The 14,671-nt window shown below is 36.3% G+C and overlaps 2 protein-coding genes across 23 annotated transcripts in view; one reads left to right on the top strand and one right to left on the bottom strand.

Annotated features, from left to right (window-relative positions):
* LOC147842141 (uncharacterized) overlaps nucleotides 1–14,671 on the top strand; it is a 1,078,568-nt gene that overhangs the window by 745,370 nt on the left and 318,527 nt on the right. The window lies entirely within an intron of this gene.
* The window catches only part of fryb (furry homolog b (Drosophila)), a 127,751-nt gene that overhangs the window by 6,586 nt on the left and 106,494 nt on the right, over nucleotides 1–14,671 (bottom strand). For 9 of the 22 annotated variants that reach the window (XM_087271042.1, XM_087271035.1, XM_087271038.1 and 6 more), the window contains 11 exons: nucleotides 14,251–14,415; nucleotides 14,022–14,096; nucleotides 12,338–12,505; nucleotides 9,345–9,560; nucleotides 7,555–7,701; nucleotides 5,314–5,474; nucleotides 5,021–5,231; nucleotides 4,215–4,364; nucleotides 4,001–4,099; nucleotides 1,706–1,789; nucleotides 554–664 (listed from right to left, as the gene is read on the bottom strand). In XM_087271042.1, coding sequence (XP_087127168.1) covers nucleotides 554–664; nucleotides 1,706–1,789; nucleotides 4,001–4,099; nucleotides 4,215–4,364; nucleotides 5,021–5,231; nucleotides 5,314–5,474; nucleotides 7,555–7,701; nucleotides 9,345–9,560; nucleotides 12,338–12,505; nucleotides 14,022–14,096; nucleotides 14,251–14,415 — 1,587 coding nt within the window. Of the gene's footprint in view, nucleotides 1–553; nucleotides 665–936; nucleotides 955–1,689; nucleotides 1,790–4,000; nucleotides 4,100–4,214; nucleotides 4,365–5,020; nucleotides 5,232–5,313; nucleotides 5,475–7,554; nucleotides 7,702–9,344; nucleotides 9,561–12,333; nucleotides 12,506–14,021; nucleotides 14,097–14,250; nucleotides 14,416–14,671 lie in introns of all 22 variants that reach the window. The other 13 variants (XR_015501329.1, XR_015501330.1, XR_015501324.1 and 10 more) reach the window with 4 other exon arrangements.

The raw sequence follows: 14,671 nt of genomic DNA, 5'->3' as shown, positions 1-14,671 counted from the left end.
TAAAGTTTTGAAGCTGATATACAAAAATAAATAATAATAATAATAATAATAATTGTTGTTGTTATTATTATTATTATTATTATTATTATATTTATAAAATAAAATAAAAGTTTTTAATGACAATATTATTTTATTTTTGGAATAAATGTAATCATATCTCTGTAGAAAAAAGACACACACTATACATTAACCATACCTAATCAATCTAAAGAAACTGGTGGTCAAATAATTGTTTTCCAAATCTGCTCACATTGAAAAATTTGCTTTGTAACACATTATTTTGATGGTCCACTTGAGTATTAGTAGACTGTCTGCTTAATATCTGTTGGTACTGCTCCTTCAACAGACAATTAACTGACTTTGCAGAAAACTTTGCAAGTACATTTCAATTTACACTAACCCTAACCCCAACCCCAACCTAACAGTCTACTTATAATCTAATGAGAATTAGTCATGTAGATGCAATGTAACTTAAATTCAACAAACACACCATCAAAATAAAGTGTGACCATTAATTTTGATTCAAATTTAAAAACCATTCAAAAGAGTATACCTCCGGCACAGAGCTGATGGTGTTCACTTGTCCGATAAGTTTACAATAGGACTGAAACAGCAGAAGGAGCTGGAAGTGAAGTTTGTATAGTCGCTGACACAACTCCAATTGCTGTGGAAGATATGAATAGTTTAGTCACATGACAATAAAGGAATCACACATATGCACAGCCACAAACAGTAAATACACAACTCAAATATACATCAATGAGGGTGTTTATATGCACAAAAACAATTAAAATATAAATTTCAATAATAGAAGTGGTTAAGGTTGTGTAGGAATGTGCATATAAACGCTCTGAATTGAATGCATGTACTAAACTATAAAACACTCGCTCTAGCAGAAGACAAAGAAAGAGAACGGTTCTTTAGTTTCAAACTTACAGCCAGAGTTTCCATTTGCTGCAGAGCAAGCATGTCATAAAACAGAAAAGAGTTGACAAGGGAGAAATAGACAGCATTAATTCCCAGCATGCAATCTGTGAGACCGAATGTCAGCTCAGAAATCCCATTAACATAATTAGAGGATTAGTGCCAGTCAGATTCAACCCAAGAAGCAACCCGTATAAATCATGCAGAACAGGTGAAAGTGCACAAGAAAATCAGGTGTAAGGAAATTGTATTGGATTGCACTGGTATATAGAGTACACTATCATTTTAAAGTTTGGAGTCATGCAAGGATTCATTACAATGAGTGAAAATTGAAAATGACACTGATAATGTTACAAATGATTTTAAACAACAGCTTTTTATACATTAATTTTTTTAAAATGCTGTCCAGTATTACTGTATTTTGCATATATCAGCAAATCAGCACATAAGAATGTTACAGTATCTGATGTATCAAAACTACACTAAAACAGGACGTAACGGCTGCTTTAACTTTATTTTAAGCTATATATTAATAAAAAAGGAAATAAAATCAATAAAATTTTATTTGCTCTACTTTTATCAAATAAATGCACCCATAATGAGTACGATTTCAAAATAAAGAAAGACACATTAATAATCTCACAGACCACAAACCTTTGAATGATAGTGTATATATGGCCACCTGACCCACTCAATAATCCCACTCTAATCTATTAGAAACTACTGTGTATAATTGGATTAATGTAAATAATGTCGAGTGAACACAGACAGCTGTTTTCACCTTTTCCTCTGAGTCTCCAGGCTGACAGGTTATCACTCCATCGTCGGGAAACCTGGGAAATGTGGCCTTACAGTTCTGCAACCACTGTTGAAAGATGAGAAGAGAATATGAGCAAGAAACGTCTTTCAGTGTAAGCTGATGGTATTTATTTTAAAACATCCATCATGCAAAAGCCTTAATAACTTGCAAAATTATCTTATGCATGGCACAAACTACCTTATAAATGTGCTTTCAGTGGTGCCTTGTTTCCACTGAGCATAAATACATTCACCGGCCACTTTATAAGGTACACCTGTCCAACTGCTTGTTAACAAAAAATTTAAAATCAGTATGGCAGCAACTCAATGCATTTAGGCATGTAGACATGGTCAAGATGATCTGCTGCAATTTAAACCGAGCATCAGAATAGGGAAGATAGGTGATTTAAGTGACTTTGAACGTGGCACGGTTGGTGCCAGACGGGCTGGTCTGAGTATTTCAGAAACTGCTGATCTACTGGGATTTTACGCACAACCCTCTCTAGGGTTTACAGATAAAGGTCAGAAAAAGAGAAAATATCCAGTGAGTGGCAGTTCTGTAGGCGCAAATGCCTTATTGATGCCAGAGGTCAGAGGAGAATGGCCAGACTGGTTCAACGTTGCAGCCTATCTGAGTATTGTTGCTGACCATGTCCATCCCTTGTTGACCACAGTGTACCCATTTCATGTCAAAAACCGTGAATCATCTCAGACTGGTTTCTTGAACATGAAAATGAGTTCACTGTACTCAAATGGCCTCCACAGTCACCAGAACACAATCCAGTAGAGGATGGAACAGGAGATTCGCATCAAGGATGTGTAGCCAACAAATCTGCAGCAACTGTGTGATGGTATCATGTCAATATGGACCAAAAACTTTAAGCAATATTCCCAGTACCTCGTTGAATCTATGGCACAAAGGATTAAATCAGTTCTGAAAGCAAAAGGGGGTCCAACCCGGTACTAGTAGCGTGTACCTAATAAAGTGGCCCGAGAGTTTATATTGTACAATGTAAATAATCTTAAATTACTTGCTGTTCTTTTTAACTTTTTATTTATCTAAAAATTCTGAATACAGTATGCAATGTATGCAAAACAGTATTAGTGTATTTACCAAAATTAGCATATTAGATTGATTTCTGAGGCAGAGAAATGACGCATCTATATCTGAAATAACAAACTTCTTGAGCTTATTATAATAACGTGCGCTTGATTATTGACATGCTTTGCAAACCCGATCCCGTGAGAAGCTGACAAACGCGAGAATGACACATTCAGAAAGAAAAGGACAAACGCGAGAGTGGAGCGGACAAAAAGCCGGGGGAAAAAGAAGCACGTGATTTCTTCAGCAAACGTGAACAAACTGCCTTGTTTTAATTTTCATCATCACCTTTTGGACTAATATGAACTGGGAATGATAGAATTACTCTCTAACAGAGTTTACGTGTGCTGCTGAAGATTACAGACACAGATGAGAGGTTTACACTGACTGTAGGCTATACTTTGTGTTGTTTTGAACCTAATTAAGGACTAATCGTATGATGTGTGTAGTTTTTCTGTAGTTGGTAACATATCGGAGACTGTAAGTGTCTGTATGCGTTCATATATGTTCATTTATTTATTTATTTTATATATTTACAGACGTTACAGTAGGCTATTTCGCACTGTCATTGATCTGCAGTTATAATCAACTCCTGTTCATAGAAAAGTTGGTAATAATAAACATTTATACAGAAGTATTTATGTGTGTAAAGCATTTGTTTTGTGAGAAGTGCTTGCTTTTCATATGATATGTGAGCGACCTGTGCAGCTTTACTGTAGACATTTTCTCTAGCGAGCATGACATCGACTGAAACTTTCTGTCATACACCACGCCCACCAAAAGGGTACCCTTGGTAGTGGAATAGCAAGCCTGATAAAGGTGACCCGTACTGACCAGAACCGTACCGTACTGTACCAGTCAGTGGAAACGAGCCATAATAGGGTGTATTTGTTGTTGAAAATTCAGCTTTGCATCACAGAAATAAATAACATTAAAGCTAAAAGGGTCTTAAAAATGATACAGTGTGGTTTTCTACACTGCAAAAAAAGCTTTTTTACTTCATTAGTTCTTGTCTTGTTTCTAATCTAAGAATTCTTACATCTAGACAACTAAAGAGATAAGTAAAAAATATTGTCTTGATTTCAGACATAATACGTCAAAATTAAGTGAGTTTTTCCATAAAACAAGCAAAATAATCTGCCAATAGGCTGATTTAAACCGGCTTGAATGACCTACCGAGACAACTGCTTCCTCACGGGTGTTATATGTGTCCAGATACTCCTGCAGCTCAAGAACACTGAACTTCATCTTCTCTAGAAGCCCATAAGAAACAATCTACAAGAGCACATATACAGTAAGACATTTAAAAAGTTCATGCACACAATCATTTTCCCAATAATTTATTAGTCATGGAGGTAGAATCGAGCCGTGGACTTCATTATTTACTAACCGTTTCTGCATCCACATACAGCATAGGGCAGTCTGAGCATAGGGCCAACATATCTGATGACTGCACAAACTTTGACCCGATTCCCCTCAGGCCTTCTCCAAGGTAAGTGGAAGCATCGCTGGTCAGAGAGCAGAACTTATTTTGCATGTTCTGTAGAGGGGAAGACAATTGTTTAATTGATCATAAGTTGATGGATTTTTGTATAAGTTATTATGAACTGACATATCCAAATATGATAGCTGTGTGTGTACAGTTGAAGTCAGAATGATTAGCCCTCGTGTGAATTTTTTTTAAATTCTTTTTTTTTTTGTGGCTTCCTAAAATATTTCCCAGATGATGTTTAACAGAGTTAAGATGTTCACAGTATTTTCTATAATATTTTATCTTCTGGAGAAAGTCGGATTTGTTTTATTTCGGCTAGAAAAAAAGCAGTTAAAAATTTTTATAAATCATTTTAAGGTTGATATTATTGGCCACCTTAAGCAATATTTTTTGATTGTGTACAGAACAAATTATCGCTATACAATAACTTGCCTAATTATAACTTGCCTAATTAACCTACTTAATTTAGTTGCTCCTTTAAATGTCACTTTAAGCTTAATTTTAGCATCTTGAAAGATATCTAGTTAAATCTTATGTACTGTCATCATGGCAAAGATAAAATAAATCCATTATTAGAGTTGAGTTATTAAAACTATTATGTTTAGAAATGTGTTGAAAAAAAATCATCGCACCGTTACACAGAAATTGGGGGAAAATTATACAGGGGCGCTAATAACTCTGACTTCAACTGTATATAATGTTACCTGAAACATGGCAGAAAAGATGTGGAATGTGTAAACAGCGCTAGATCCATCAGTATCACACATCAGCTGGTTGACGTGACTCCGCCACGCTTCTTCTGAATCGTCACACACCGCAGGCTGAAACGCTGCCAAAATGGCAGAGAAAAATGGGGAGGGTGGAGGAGGAAAGCCCAGCTCATCCAGATCATCTCGGTCCTCCCCAAAATGGTAGCTATGGAAAACAAAATGATGATGTCTTTAATAACCATACAGGTAAGCATTTTTGGTTTCTAGAAAAGTGTTTCTGTATGTACCTGGGCAGGGAGTTTGGGTTCTGGTTGATTCCAGCTCTGTTTAGTTCTGCAGGAAGGTCCAGGTTAGTGCTAGAGCCGCAGTCGAACCTCATCGGCAGATCATTCACGCCGAATGGCATGTCGTCCTCTTGGATATTTGACTCCTCGTCTTCTGGTAAAACCTGTGAAGATGAGAGAGAGACTTTGCTGATCTTCTCTCCTCAATGTTTTATTTTATAGTCTTAAATTACGTTTCAAATTATTAGCCCTCCTGTGAAATTTGAATTCTTTTCAAATATTTCCTAAGTAATACATTTTTTAAACATACTAGTTATAATAATAACTATTTTATTTGTCTTTGCCATGATAACAGAACAAAATTCTCCACTAGTTATTTTGCAAGATCCTAGTAATCTTAACTAGGTTAATTAGGTTAACTAGTGTGGGAAATTTAAATTTATATAATAATATATGTAAATATATATTCTTTGGTTTTTAATTATATAATTTTATTCGAAACTGTAGCAGCCCAGGTGTGAGGAACATTAAAACCTCTTGCTTCCTGAGCATTGGCTGAGCCAAAGTGATGCAAATGCTAAAAGCAGGGTCATAATGACTATGCCTTTGTCTTTGCGTGATATATTCAAGCCAGTCAGAGCAGGTAAAACCTCAAGATCTTTGCAATAAATGACCCTAAAACAAGATTTTCAATTAAAACCAGTCGTGATCGTTTTCTATACACTGCCCCTCAATAAAACATAATATAGACAGGACAGCTCTGTCTCAAATCAGACTCATTTTCAGACTATTCTTGTCTCTGTTAGGCCTTTTTTACACTAATAAGTTTTAGTTTAAAAAAAAAACAATCCATGTCCACACTGGGGTTTCACCTAGCATTTCTGAACAGCTCTCAGTCCACACTATACCACTGAAAACCCACATCACGTAACCACACACAATCTGTTATGAGCTGCTGTGTATGTGCACGTCTGAGCTCCAGGCAGTCAGCAGATGCTTTGAGCACAGCTACCCATGTGAGAGCAGCGCACATCGGACAGTTCATCAAGGATCTACAACAGGATCTAATTTCTCTATAGTTGTTAAACATGATATTTATTTAATCTTGTCTATATCTAACGACTCTTCTGTCTTTTAAATCTATTACTTGTTCTCAGGTAAGGTGTTTTGGCTGAGTGCAAAGATAAGTTAATATATTAATTAATGTAACCACGTACACTGATTCTGCACATTTGACTGATTGCTTGCCTTTATTTCCTATATTGTATAAACTATTTATATTTTACTATTTAACAATTAATAAAACTGATATCCAGTAAAAGAGACAAGGAATATTTCGTATTTTTCGAAGAAAGAATGGAGCCAGTAATGTTATAGGCTCCGTTGTTAATAAATACTCATACAGTGTAGATGATGTTCATATACGTAAATATGTAGCTACACGATGGCTTAACATTTTTAGTCTATGTTAAGTTGGTAAGTTTGTTTTCCATATAACTTGCAAGGAAAGGATGCAAGACTGAACTTTTGTATTTGATATTGAGAAGAAGCCCTAATCAAACGCCTCCATTTTCAGAAGTCTCCATTTTTCCCCATCCACACTGACACAGAGCAGCAGCATTTTAAAACGAAAACGACCTCGTCAGTGTTTCTAAAATGCTCAATTTTTGTGGGCTCTAAAACTCAGGGGTAGTGTGGACGGAAGGCCTAACCTTAGCAAAACTTACGAGTTTTAAAACTAAAACATATTAGTGTAAACGGGACCTAAGAGACTCCTGTAGGCTCTTGCAGACTCATAAACTTTTTGAAGGCGCTGTTTGACTGCAGAACAACCAACACGCCTCAATAAAGGATTCTGCTTGAAATAAGACTCCTGGAATGGGTCTTAATTTTTCCAACGCAAGCTAGGTTAACTAGGCAAATCACTGGACAGGGGTTTGTTCTGTAGCTATTTGGGAAAAACATTTTTAACGATTTAAAAACTGCTTTTATTCCATCCAATCTAAAAGCAATAAGACTTTCTTCAGAAGAAAAAATGTACTGTGAAAATGTTCTTGCTCTATTAAACATCACTTGGGAATAATTTGAAAAAGAATATAAATTTAACATGGGGGCTGATCATTTTACCTTTAACTGTAAAGTATGTCAACACATCTAACCTTTACTGTAGGATTGATGTTATTTGGGCACTCTGAAGACATTTTCATGGACTTGACATGAAATTTACATTAAGACTAAACATACCGGCGGGATGATGTGGTCATCTGGTAGAGAGGTTCCCAGGCAGGGTGTTGCAGCATTAAGGGAATTTGGGTCAGCTGACGTGGTGTCATAGGAAGTTGACAAAGAGTCTGTATGATTGGTGTCCTCTGAGGGGGACAGGTTCATCGTCTGAAAAAAAAAATCAGATTTAGAAACTAACATCAGGTCAAAATGAAAGACAAACGATGGATGTGTGTACGGTTTGGATGGATAAAACCAGATGCAGAAAAAAAAAAAACAGGAGCGCTAGCATTTACAGCGAGGGAATGACATCCGATGCGGTACGAAGTTTGTTGTTGTATTATAAATAAGTTATATTGATTAAATATTATATATATTATTTTTCATAATGCTTTATGCATAATCTAACAGCTTATTATAACAGCTTGTCACCCAGTGATAAGCACAGTTATTCGGCAAAATTAATGTTAAAGTGAGCGGCATTTGTCTGACAGGTCCATTTGCGATAGTGTAACACCCCCGGTCCTATGCCACCCAACTCACTCCAAGCTGGTATCGAACCGGCAACCTTCCACATGGGAGTCGGTTGCTCTACCAAGGAGACTAAAAACCATGGCCTCTAGTATCTGTCGCTAGAGCACCTTCAGAGATCAGAGGAGTGAGGTTTACCTGCACAGCACTCACTAGCTGGCCTCTGTTACAATAGCACTCTCCCAACAGATATTGGGTAAGACGAAATGGCCAAGCATGCAAAACAACAGCATTCTGACAGCGAATTGCACCTGCATGGCAGAGTGTGTGAACTTACATGTTTACATTTCATTCTAAGCATTCAGTGTCCAGATTTTAATTCACCATAGTTAACTGATTTTGCTGAAATCATTGCTGCAATCAAAAACGAGTAATGTGTATGATTCAGAATAGCGTGAACTTACCTGATATAAAATGAGAGTCGAGCTTTTTTAATTAGGTTCTCGCTCCACTCAGCTCTTATGTTGGCTGTTAGCCAAAGACATCTGCGGTTTGCATTAAAAGCAGTGTGGTGTACGGTAAAATTAAGTTTTCTATTTTTAGACTCGATTTTTGCATCCTACAGCACAATACGACATGTTTGCTATTGCAACCAGTCTTTTTTTTGCAACCGCTATGTGCAGTTGAACCTATGGGACGTCATGTGTGACATAGGTTGGTAATTCCACTATACAGTTAGTTATAGCTATATGTGTACAGTTGAAGTCAAAATTATTAGCCCTCTTGTGATTTTTTTTTTTTTGGTTTCTTCAAATATTTCCCAAACAATTTTTAACAGAGCAAAGAAGTTTTAACAGTATTTCCGATAATGTTTTTTCTTCTGGAGAAAGTCTTACTTGTTTTACTTCGGCTAGAATAAAAGCAGTATTTAATTAAAAAAAAAAACATTTTAAGGTATTATTAGCCCACTTTTTATTGTCTACAGAACAAACCATCATTATACAGTTATTTCCCTTATTACCGACTTGAATAATTATCCTAATTAACCTAGTTAAGCCTTTAAATGTCACTTTAAGCTGTATAGAAGTGTCTTGAAAAATATCCAGCAAAATATTATGTGCTGTCATCATGGCAAAGATAAAATAAATCAGTTATTAGAAATGATTTGTTAAAAATATTATGTTTAGAAATGTGTTGACAAAAAAAATCATCTCTCCGTTAAAAAAGGTAAACAAGGGGGGCTAATAATTCTGACTTCATCTGTATATTAGATACAATAGATAGATAGAGATATGCAAAAACAATAAATGAATAGAGTGGATGTACAGAAAAGCACATACTAGTTGAGAGTGGGAGAGGCTCTGGCTGGTGGAGTTGGACTCTTCCTCAGAAGAGTCATCAGAGTCCCGCTGGGGGTCGTGTAGACCAATGCCGATGCCGATGCCGATGCAGGGAGTGATGTCAGAGTGCTGGCTCTCCTCCAGAAGTTCAGTCAGGTCTGTGCTGTCTAGAGAGCGACGGCGTACTCCCCAATTAAAGTTATCCATACTCTCACCCTGTTAAAACAAGCACACAGCACTCATTTAGCAGCCATATGCAATAACGTGCACAATTCCAGACTCCATCTCAGACCCCAGGAAGCAGACATAAGGTTAGTGTGATTTTACCAAGTAATACATGTTCCTGAATCAACATCTATGTTAATCCTGGAACAAAATTCCAAATCAGCCAAACAGATTTAAGGGATAACTTTACAGTGCATGTTTAGTTTAGGCTTACAGTTAGTCAGGGTTATGTAATTCTACATCAACTGTTATTCCCCTTTGATTTTGGGAATAATTTACAGTTAGTGATTGGTTTAGGGGTAGGGATTAGGTACGGATTACATTTTGGAACAGTAATGATGCTCCGAGATCAGCATATTTGTAGATAATATGTACAGTGCTTCCCACAGGTTTGAAATATACTTGCGGTGGTAGCCTGATTGAACCACACCTGTTACCCACATCAAATAGTCACCTATATGTGACAAACAAAACCTGAATTGATTTTTTACAATATTTTTATTTATTATTAAACAAATTTTATTTATTTGTTTCCTTTCAATGGGTTAAAGTTAAAATAAATAAATAAATAAATAAATAAATCCACTATTTCTCTTTTATGCTCTTCATGACTGAAAGGTCAAATCTGCTTCTCTTTATCTCATTTAAGTTCAGGTTGCTTTATTGGCATACCATTTTGTACAATATTACCAAAGCATTTCAGATGAATAAAATATGTAATATATTCATCAATACATCATCAATATCCAATATTAATAAAATATACAGCAAATGAGAAATAAATGACACATGGAACAAAAACAGACAATATCTCTAAAAATGTGTAATAATTACAAGAATAAAATGTGTAGATTATTTTTAAAAAGGCAAATGAGTTGATTAACTGTTTCTAACGGTGTACACATATTTTGTTCATTGTTCAGCCAATTTAGATGTAATTTCATCATCTCTGAGTGTTTAGTAAAGTTTTTTTGAGTTGTTTAGATTAAAGAATTAATTATTTAATGTTTCTTTTGTGGCTGTGTGCATATAATTAATGACAGCTTTAAAAAAGAAAAAGCAAAAGCCAAATCCCGGACATTTTAGTAGATTTAGAAACCCTGGTCGGACGCAAAAAAGCATGTCTCTGTAGGTCTGCAAAGCACGTGAGACAATCTGTGGGACAGTTCAGCAGTGTTGACCATACTGAAGCACACAGAACGAGCAGTATATAAAAGGGGTAAACAAGAGAAGATATTTCACTACTTAATCAATCGCGAATGTTTGGTTATGTTGGGCAGATACAATAAAAGTGTAAAAGGATGATAATAATAGTCAAAAAAAAAAAAAAAAGTGGCACTAAATATACTTGGGTGGCCACCCAGGTAAAGTCTATGTGTGGGAAACACTGATATAATATAATAGAGTTAGAGTGATTAGTCTTACAGATCAGGTTATGTGCTTTCTTTTTCTTTTTCTTTTGTCATTTAGCAGACGCTTTTATCCAAAGCGACTTACAAACGAGGACAAGGTAGCAATTTACACAACTATAAGAGCAGCAATGAATAAGTGCTGTAGGCAAGGCATGTGCTTCTACATTATTATTATCCAACTATTATTACTCTCTGATTTTGGGAATATTTTACAGTAAGGTTTGGGTTTAGGGGTGGGGATTACATTTTCGATCCAAAATGACATTCTGCAATCAAAATAGTTGGTAATCTAGGATCGTGTCGTACTTGGCAAAATAACACCCATTAATAAAATAGCTAACAATAATTGATGACAATCCAGGATTGAATAAATTCTACTTGATAAAAATCACACCCACTGTTCTAACTGATCATGCACAGATGAAGAACACATGCAGGAAATACAATATTAGAAAACATTTCTGACTCTGCAAATGAAAAAGAAGTAACATCCTCCTTTAAAGTCGAAGTGAAGAAGAAAGCTGATTTTAAGGATCTTAAGCCTGCAAGTGTCTCCAGAATTGTAAGTTTACTATTTCTTACTAAGAAATGGCTGAATGTGAATGAAACAAAAATATTGGTATGAGATGCTGCTAACATGCATTTCTACTGTATGAAATATGACTTCACACATCAAACTAATCTCTTTAACCTATGAAAGGATGAAGGTCTAAATGACTGACACATCATTCTCAAAGCGAATCAGGTCACATGCTAACACAGCTGTTCTTACCTGCAGCTCCTATGGCAGCACAGGAGAGAAGAGAGAGAGAGGGTTAGTCAAACAGTGAGAAAGACCAGAGGAAAAGCAATGGACGCTCTTTTTTAGGCAGTCTCTGATCAGCAATAGTATCATCTCATCATCCACAGAAAACATGAAAGAAATAATTGAAGAAGAAAAGAAAGAAAGGTGCAAGACAACCAGCTTGGGTTATTGTTAGTAGCAATGGGAATTGTATCTTACTCTATTGTAATACAATTTTGAAGAAATTATTTGATTTAAGTTTTGATTAAGAACCACTTCTTGATTTGCATTCCTCTTTATAATAATATTAAATAATTCAATAAATATTACCTTTAAATAATACAAAAAGTACATCGTTCTTCAGTATTCTCTGACGAATAGAAAGACCTTAATTTAAATAGACATCGTCTGTAAAACTAGAAATGTTTTAATGGCATTTTTGATCAATTTAATAATAAATAACAATACTAATTCAATTTACTACATCTCATTTTTTAACAGTGTATGAAGTTTAATTGAAACACATCAGAATGTAAACGATGATACAGTAATAACATCTGATCGTTACTGACCTCTCCGTCTTCTAGCTCTACGTCCAGGAAGTCAAAGTCCCGGAAGACTCTGAACTGCTGCTCTGATGTGGTATCGTCCAAAGTGTCCTCGCGGGTCCCGTCCTCAGATGACACCTGACTGGGCTGATGCTCCATGAGGTCCAGATCGCCACAGGATGAGAAGATCACCTGAGACAGATAAACATGGCGATAGAGGCATTGAAGAGTCTCAGTGAGTGTTCAAATCAAGCAAAAATTAGTGATGAAAAGTATTAGAATTTTTTTTAATGAATCATGCAACATAATTAAAAAAAAATTTTTTATTATTATTTAATTTATTATTATTTTCTCTTTTTCTTTCTTTTTTCTTTAGTTTTTGTTTGTGTACTAGATGTTAAGTGTTGTATTAAGTGTGTCATTCTTGTCATACAGTATGTGAAGCACCACCACGTCAGAATGAATTGTCCTAAGAGGATTAATAAAGTTTTTAAACTAAATTAAACATTGTTTTTGAGCAGAATCAGAGGCTCTTAAAAAGGAGGGTCTAAGAAAAAGTAGATCTTTGAACAACACATTTTAGACACTGCCTATGTTTACATGCAGCCAAATAATCTGTTTGTAATCAGATTGACAGTTTAATTGGATTTAAAAATGCTCAATAGTTCACACTTAGCTGAACTATTGATCATAAAGCTTGTTTGGCATGATGTCCCGGGAGAGAGCCCTGAGCTCATGCGATCCTCAAGCCCGGGGCTCCCTTCCGTTTGCAAGGCGAGAGTGGTGTTTGAGCTCGGGTAGATCTCGAGAACTCCCCTGCTGTAGTAGCTAATGAACAGATAGTAAATGCTCTTAAGAGATCATTTCTAACTAGGAGCATGTCTATGGTGCAGATTTGGATTAGTCAATTAACTTAGGTTGCATGTTTTGGATTGTGGGAAGAAACTGGGGAAAAGCCACATGAGCATGGGGATAACGTGTAAACTCAGCACAGAAACGTCGGCTGGCTTGGTAAAGACTAGAACCAGTGACGTTCTTGCTGTGAGGCAACAGTGCTAACCACTGGACCACCGTGCCAGCCATCTAGGTAAGGAGGAGGAGTAGGGGTGGAAGGGGCGTATTCTTCAAAATGAAGATGGCTGTCATTTGGAACTTAGGGTATTTATAGTGGCGTAGGAATCGTCTGATTGGTGAATCATAAATTGAATAATGTGGGACCAGCTGCAAGCAATCATAAGCATTTGATCCTCTCAGAATTAGTTTATAAATAAACTTCACTTCATATAAACACCTTGATCAGTTTGTGGTTGAACCGAATGAAATTTCGATCAGATTGCAAGAGATTTTTTAATCATTTTATGATTAAATGATCATGTTCATGAGTTAGTAAATACAATAACTAATGAAAACTCATTGTAAAGTGTGACCAAAAACGTTTCAGATTTACTTAAGACAATAGTGGAAAAATTTGTAATAAAAAAATGAAAATAAATGAATGCAGAGATGCAGCACAATATTTCATTGTAGATTTATGATTCCATCCTAATAGAAATGAGCGGATGTGTTTGTGCTTTATCAGTAGAAAATACTTGCAGAAACCCCTGTATTTACGGCATTGCAGTCTAGCTGTAATTTGCCCTGTTTAGTAAATAAATGATTGACTAAAATGAGTGTCTTTCTAGGAACAGCAGTCACATTAAGTACTTACAGATGGGTTTTTGGTGAGCCCAACTTCCTGTCCGCAGAGTGACAGAACATTCACCAGCTTCTCTCTCGTTCGCTTCTGGGAAAGAAAAAGAAACTACAGGTTGAAAAAAGCAGCCACTGATAGAATACATTGATCTTCAGTCATTAAGACTTTCATCACAGTTTAGTACAACCTAAAAGAATCCCTCACACCATGTCTAATATGAGCATGAGGATGAAATGTTTGTCACCTGAGAGGATTGTGGTCGTTTCCAGCTGACCGGCACCAGGACGGTGTTAGAGTTGGATCCTGAAGAAGTGGAGGACGTGCTACGGGTCACAGCAATTGCACGGGCTTTCCCATCTCTCCCTCCTGATCCCTGCAAGTCGTCATATCTGCGGCCAATAACTGGCGTCTGGACACAATAGCACACAGTATAAGCCACTCATCAAAATAAACATGTTTTGACATAAGTCATATAACCTCCTACACAAACATGAGTACAGCGACAGGTCCTGAGCAGCACTCGCAGGCTCACACTACCCCATGAGTCACAGACTTCCTGTAGATAAACAAGCATGCATGGAAAAACAGTCTAATTGCTGAAGTCCTTATCAGTGTGCGCCCATTCCATCTGGACAGGATATCACTGCTTTCATCAGGGCCAGACA

Source organism: Danio rerio, chromosome 10 (assembly GCF_052040795.2).
Source record: "Danio rerio strain M-AB ecotype USA chromosome 10, GRCz13ab, whole genome shotgun sequence".
Taxonomy (NCBI): Eukaryota; Metazoa; Chordata; class Actinopteri; order Cypriniformes; family Danionidae; genus Danio; species Danio rerio.
This window is presented reverse-complemented; position numbering and strand designations above follow the sequence as displayed.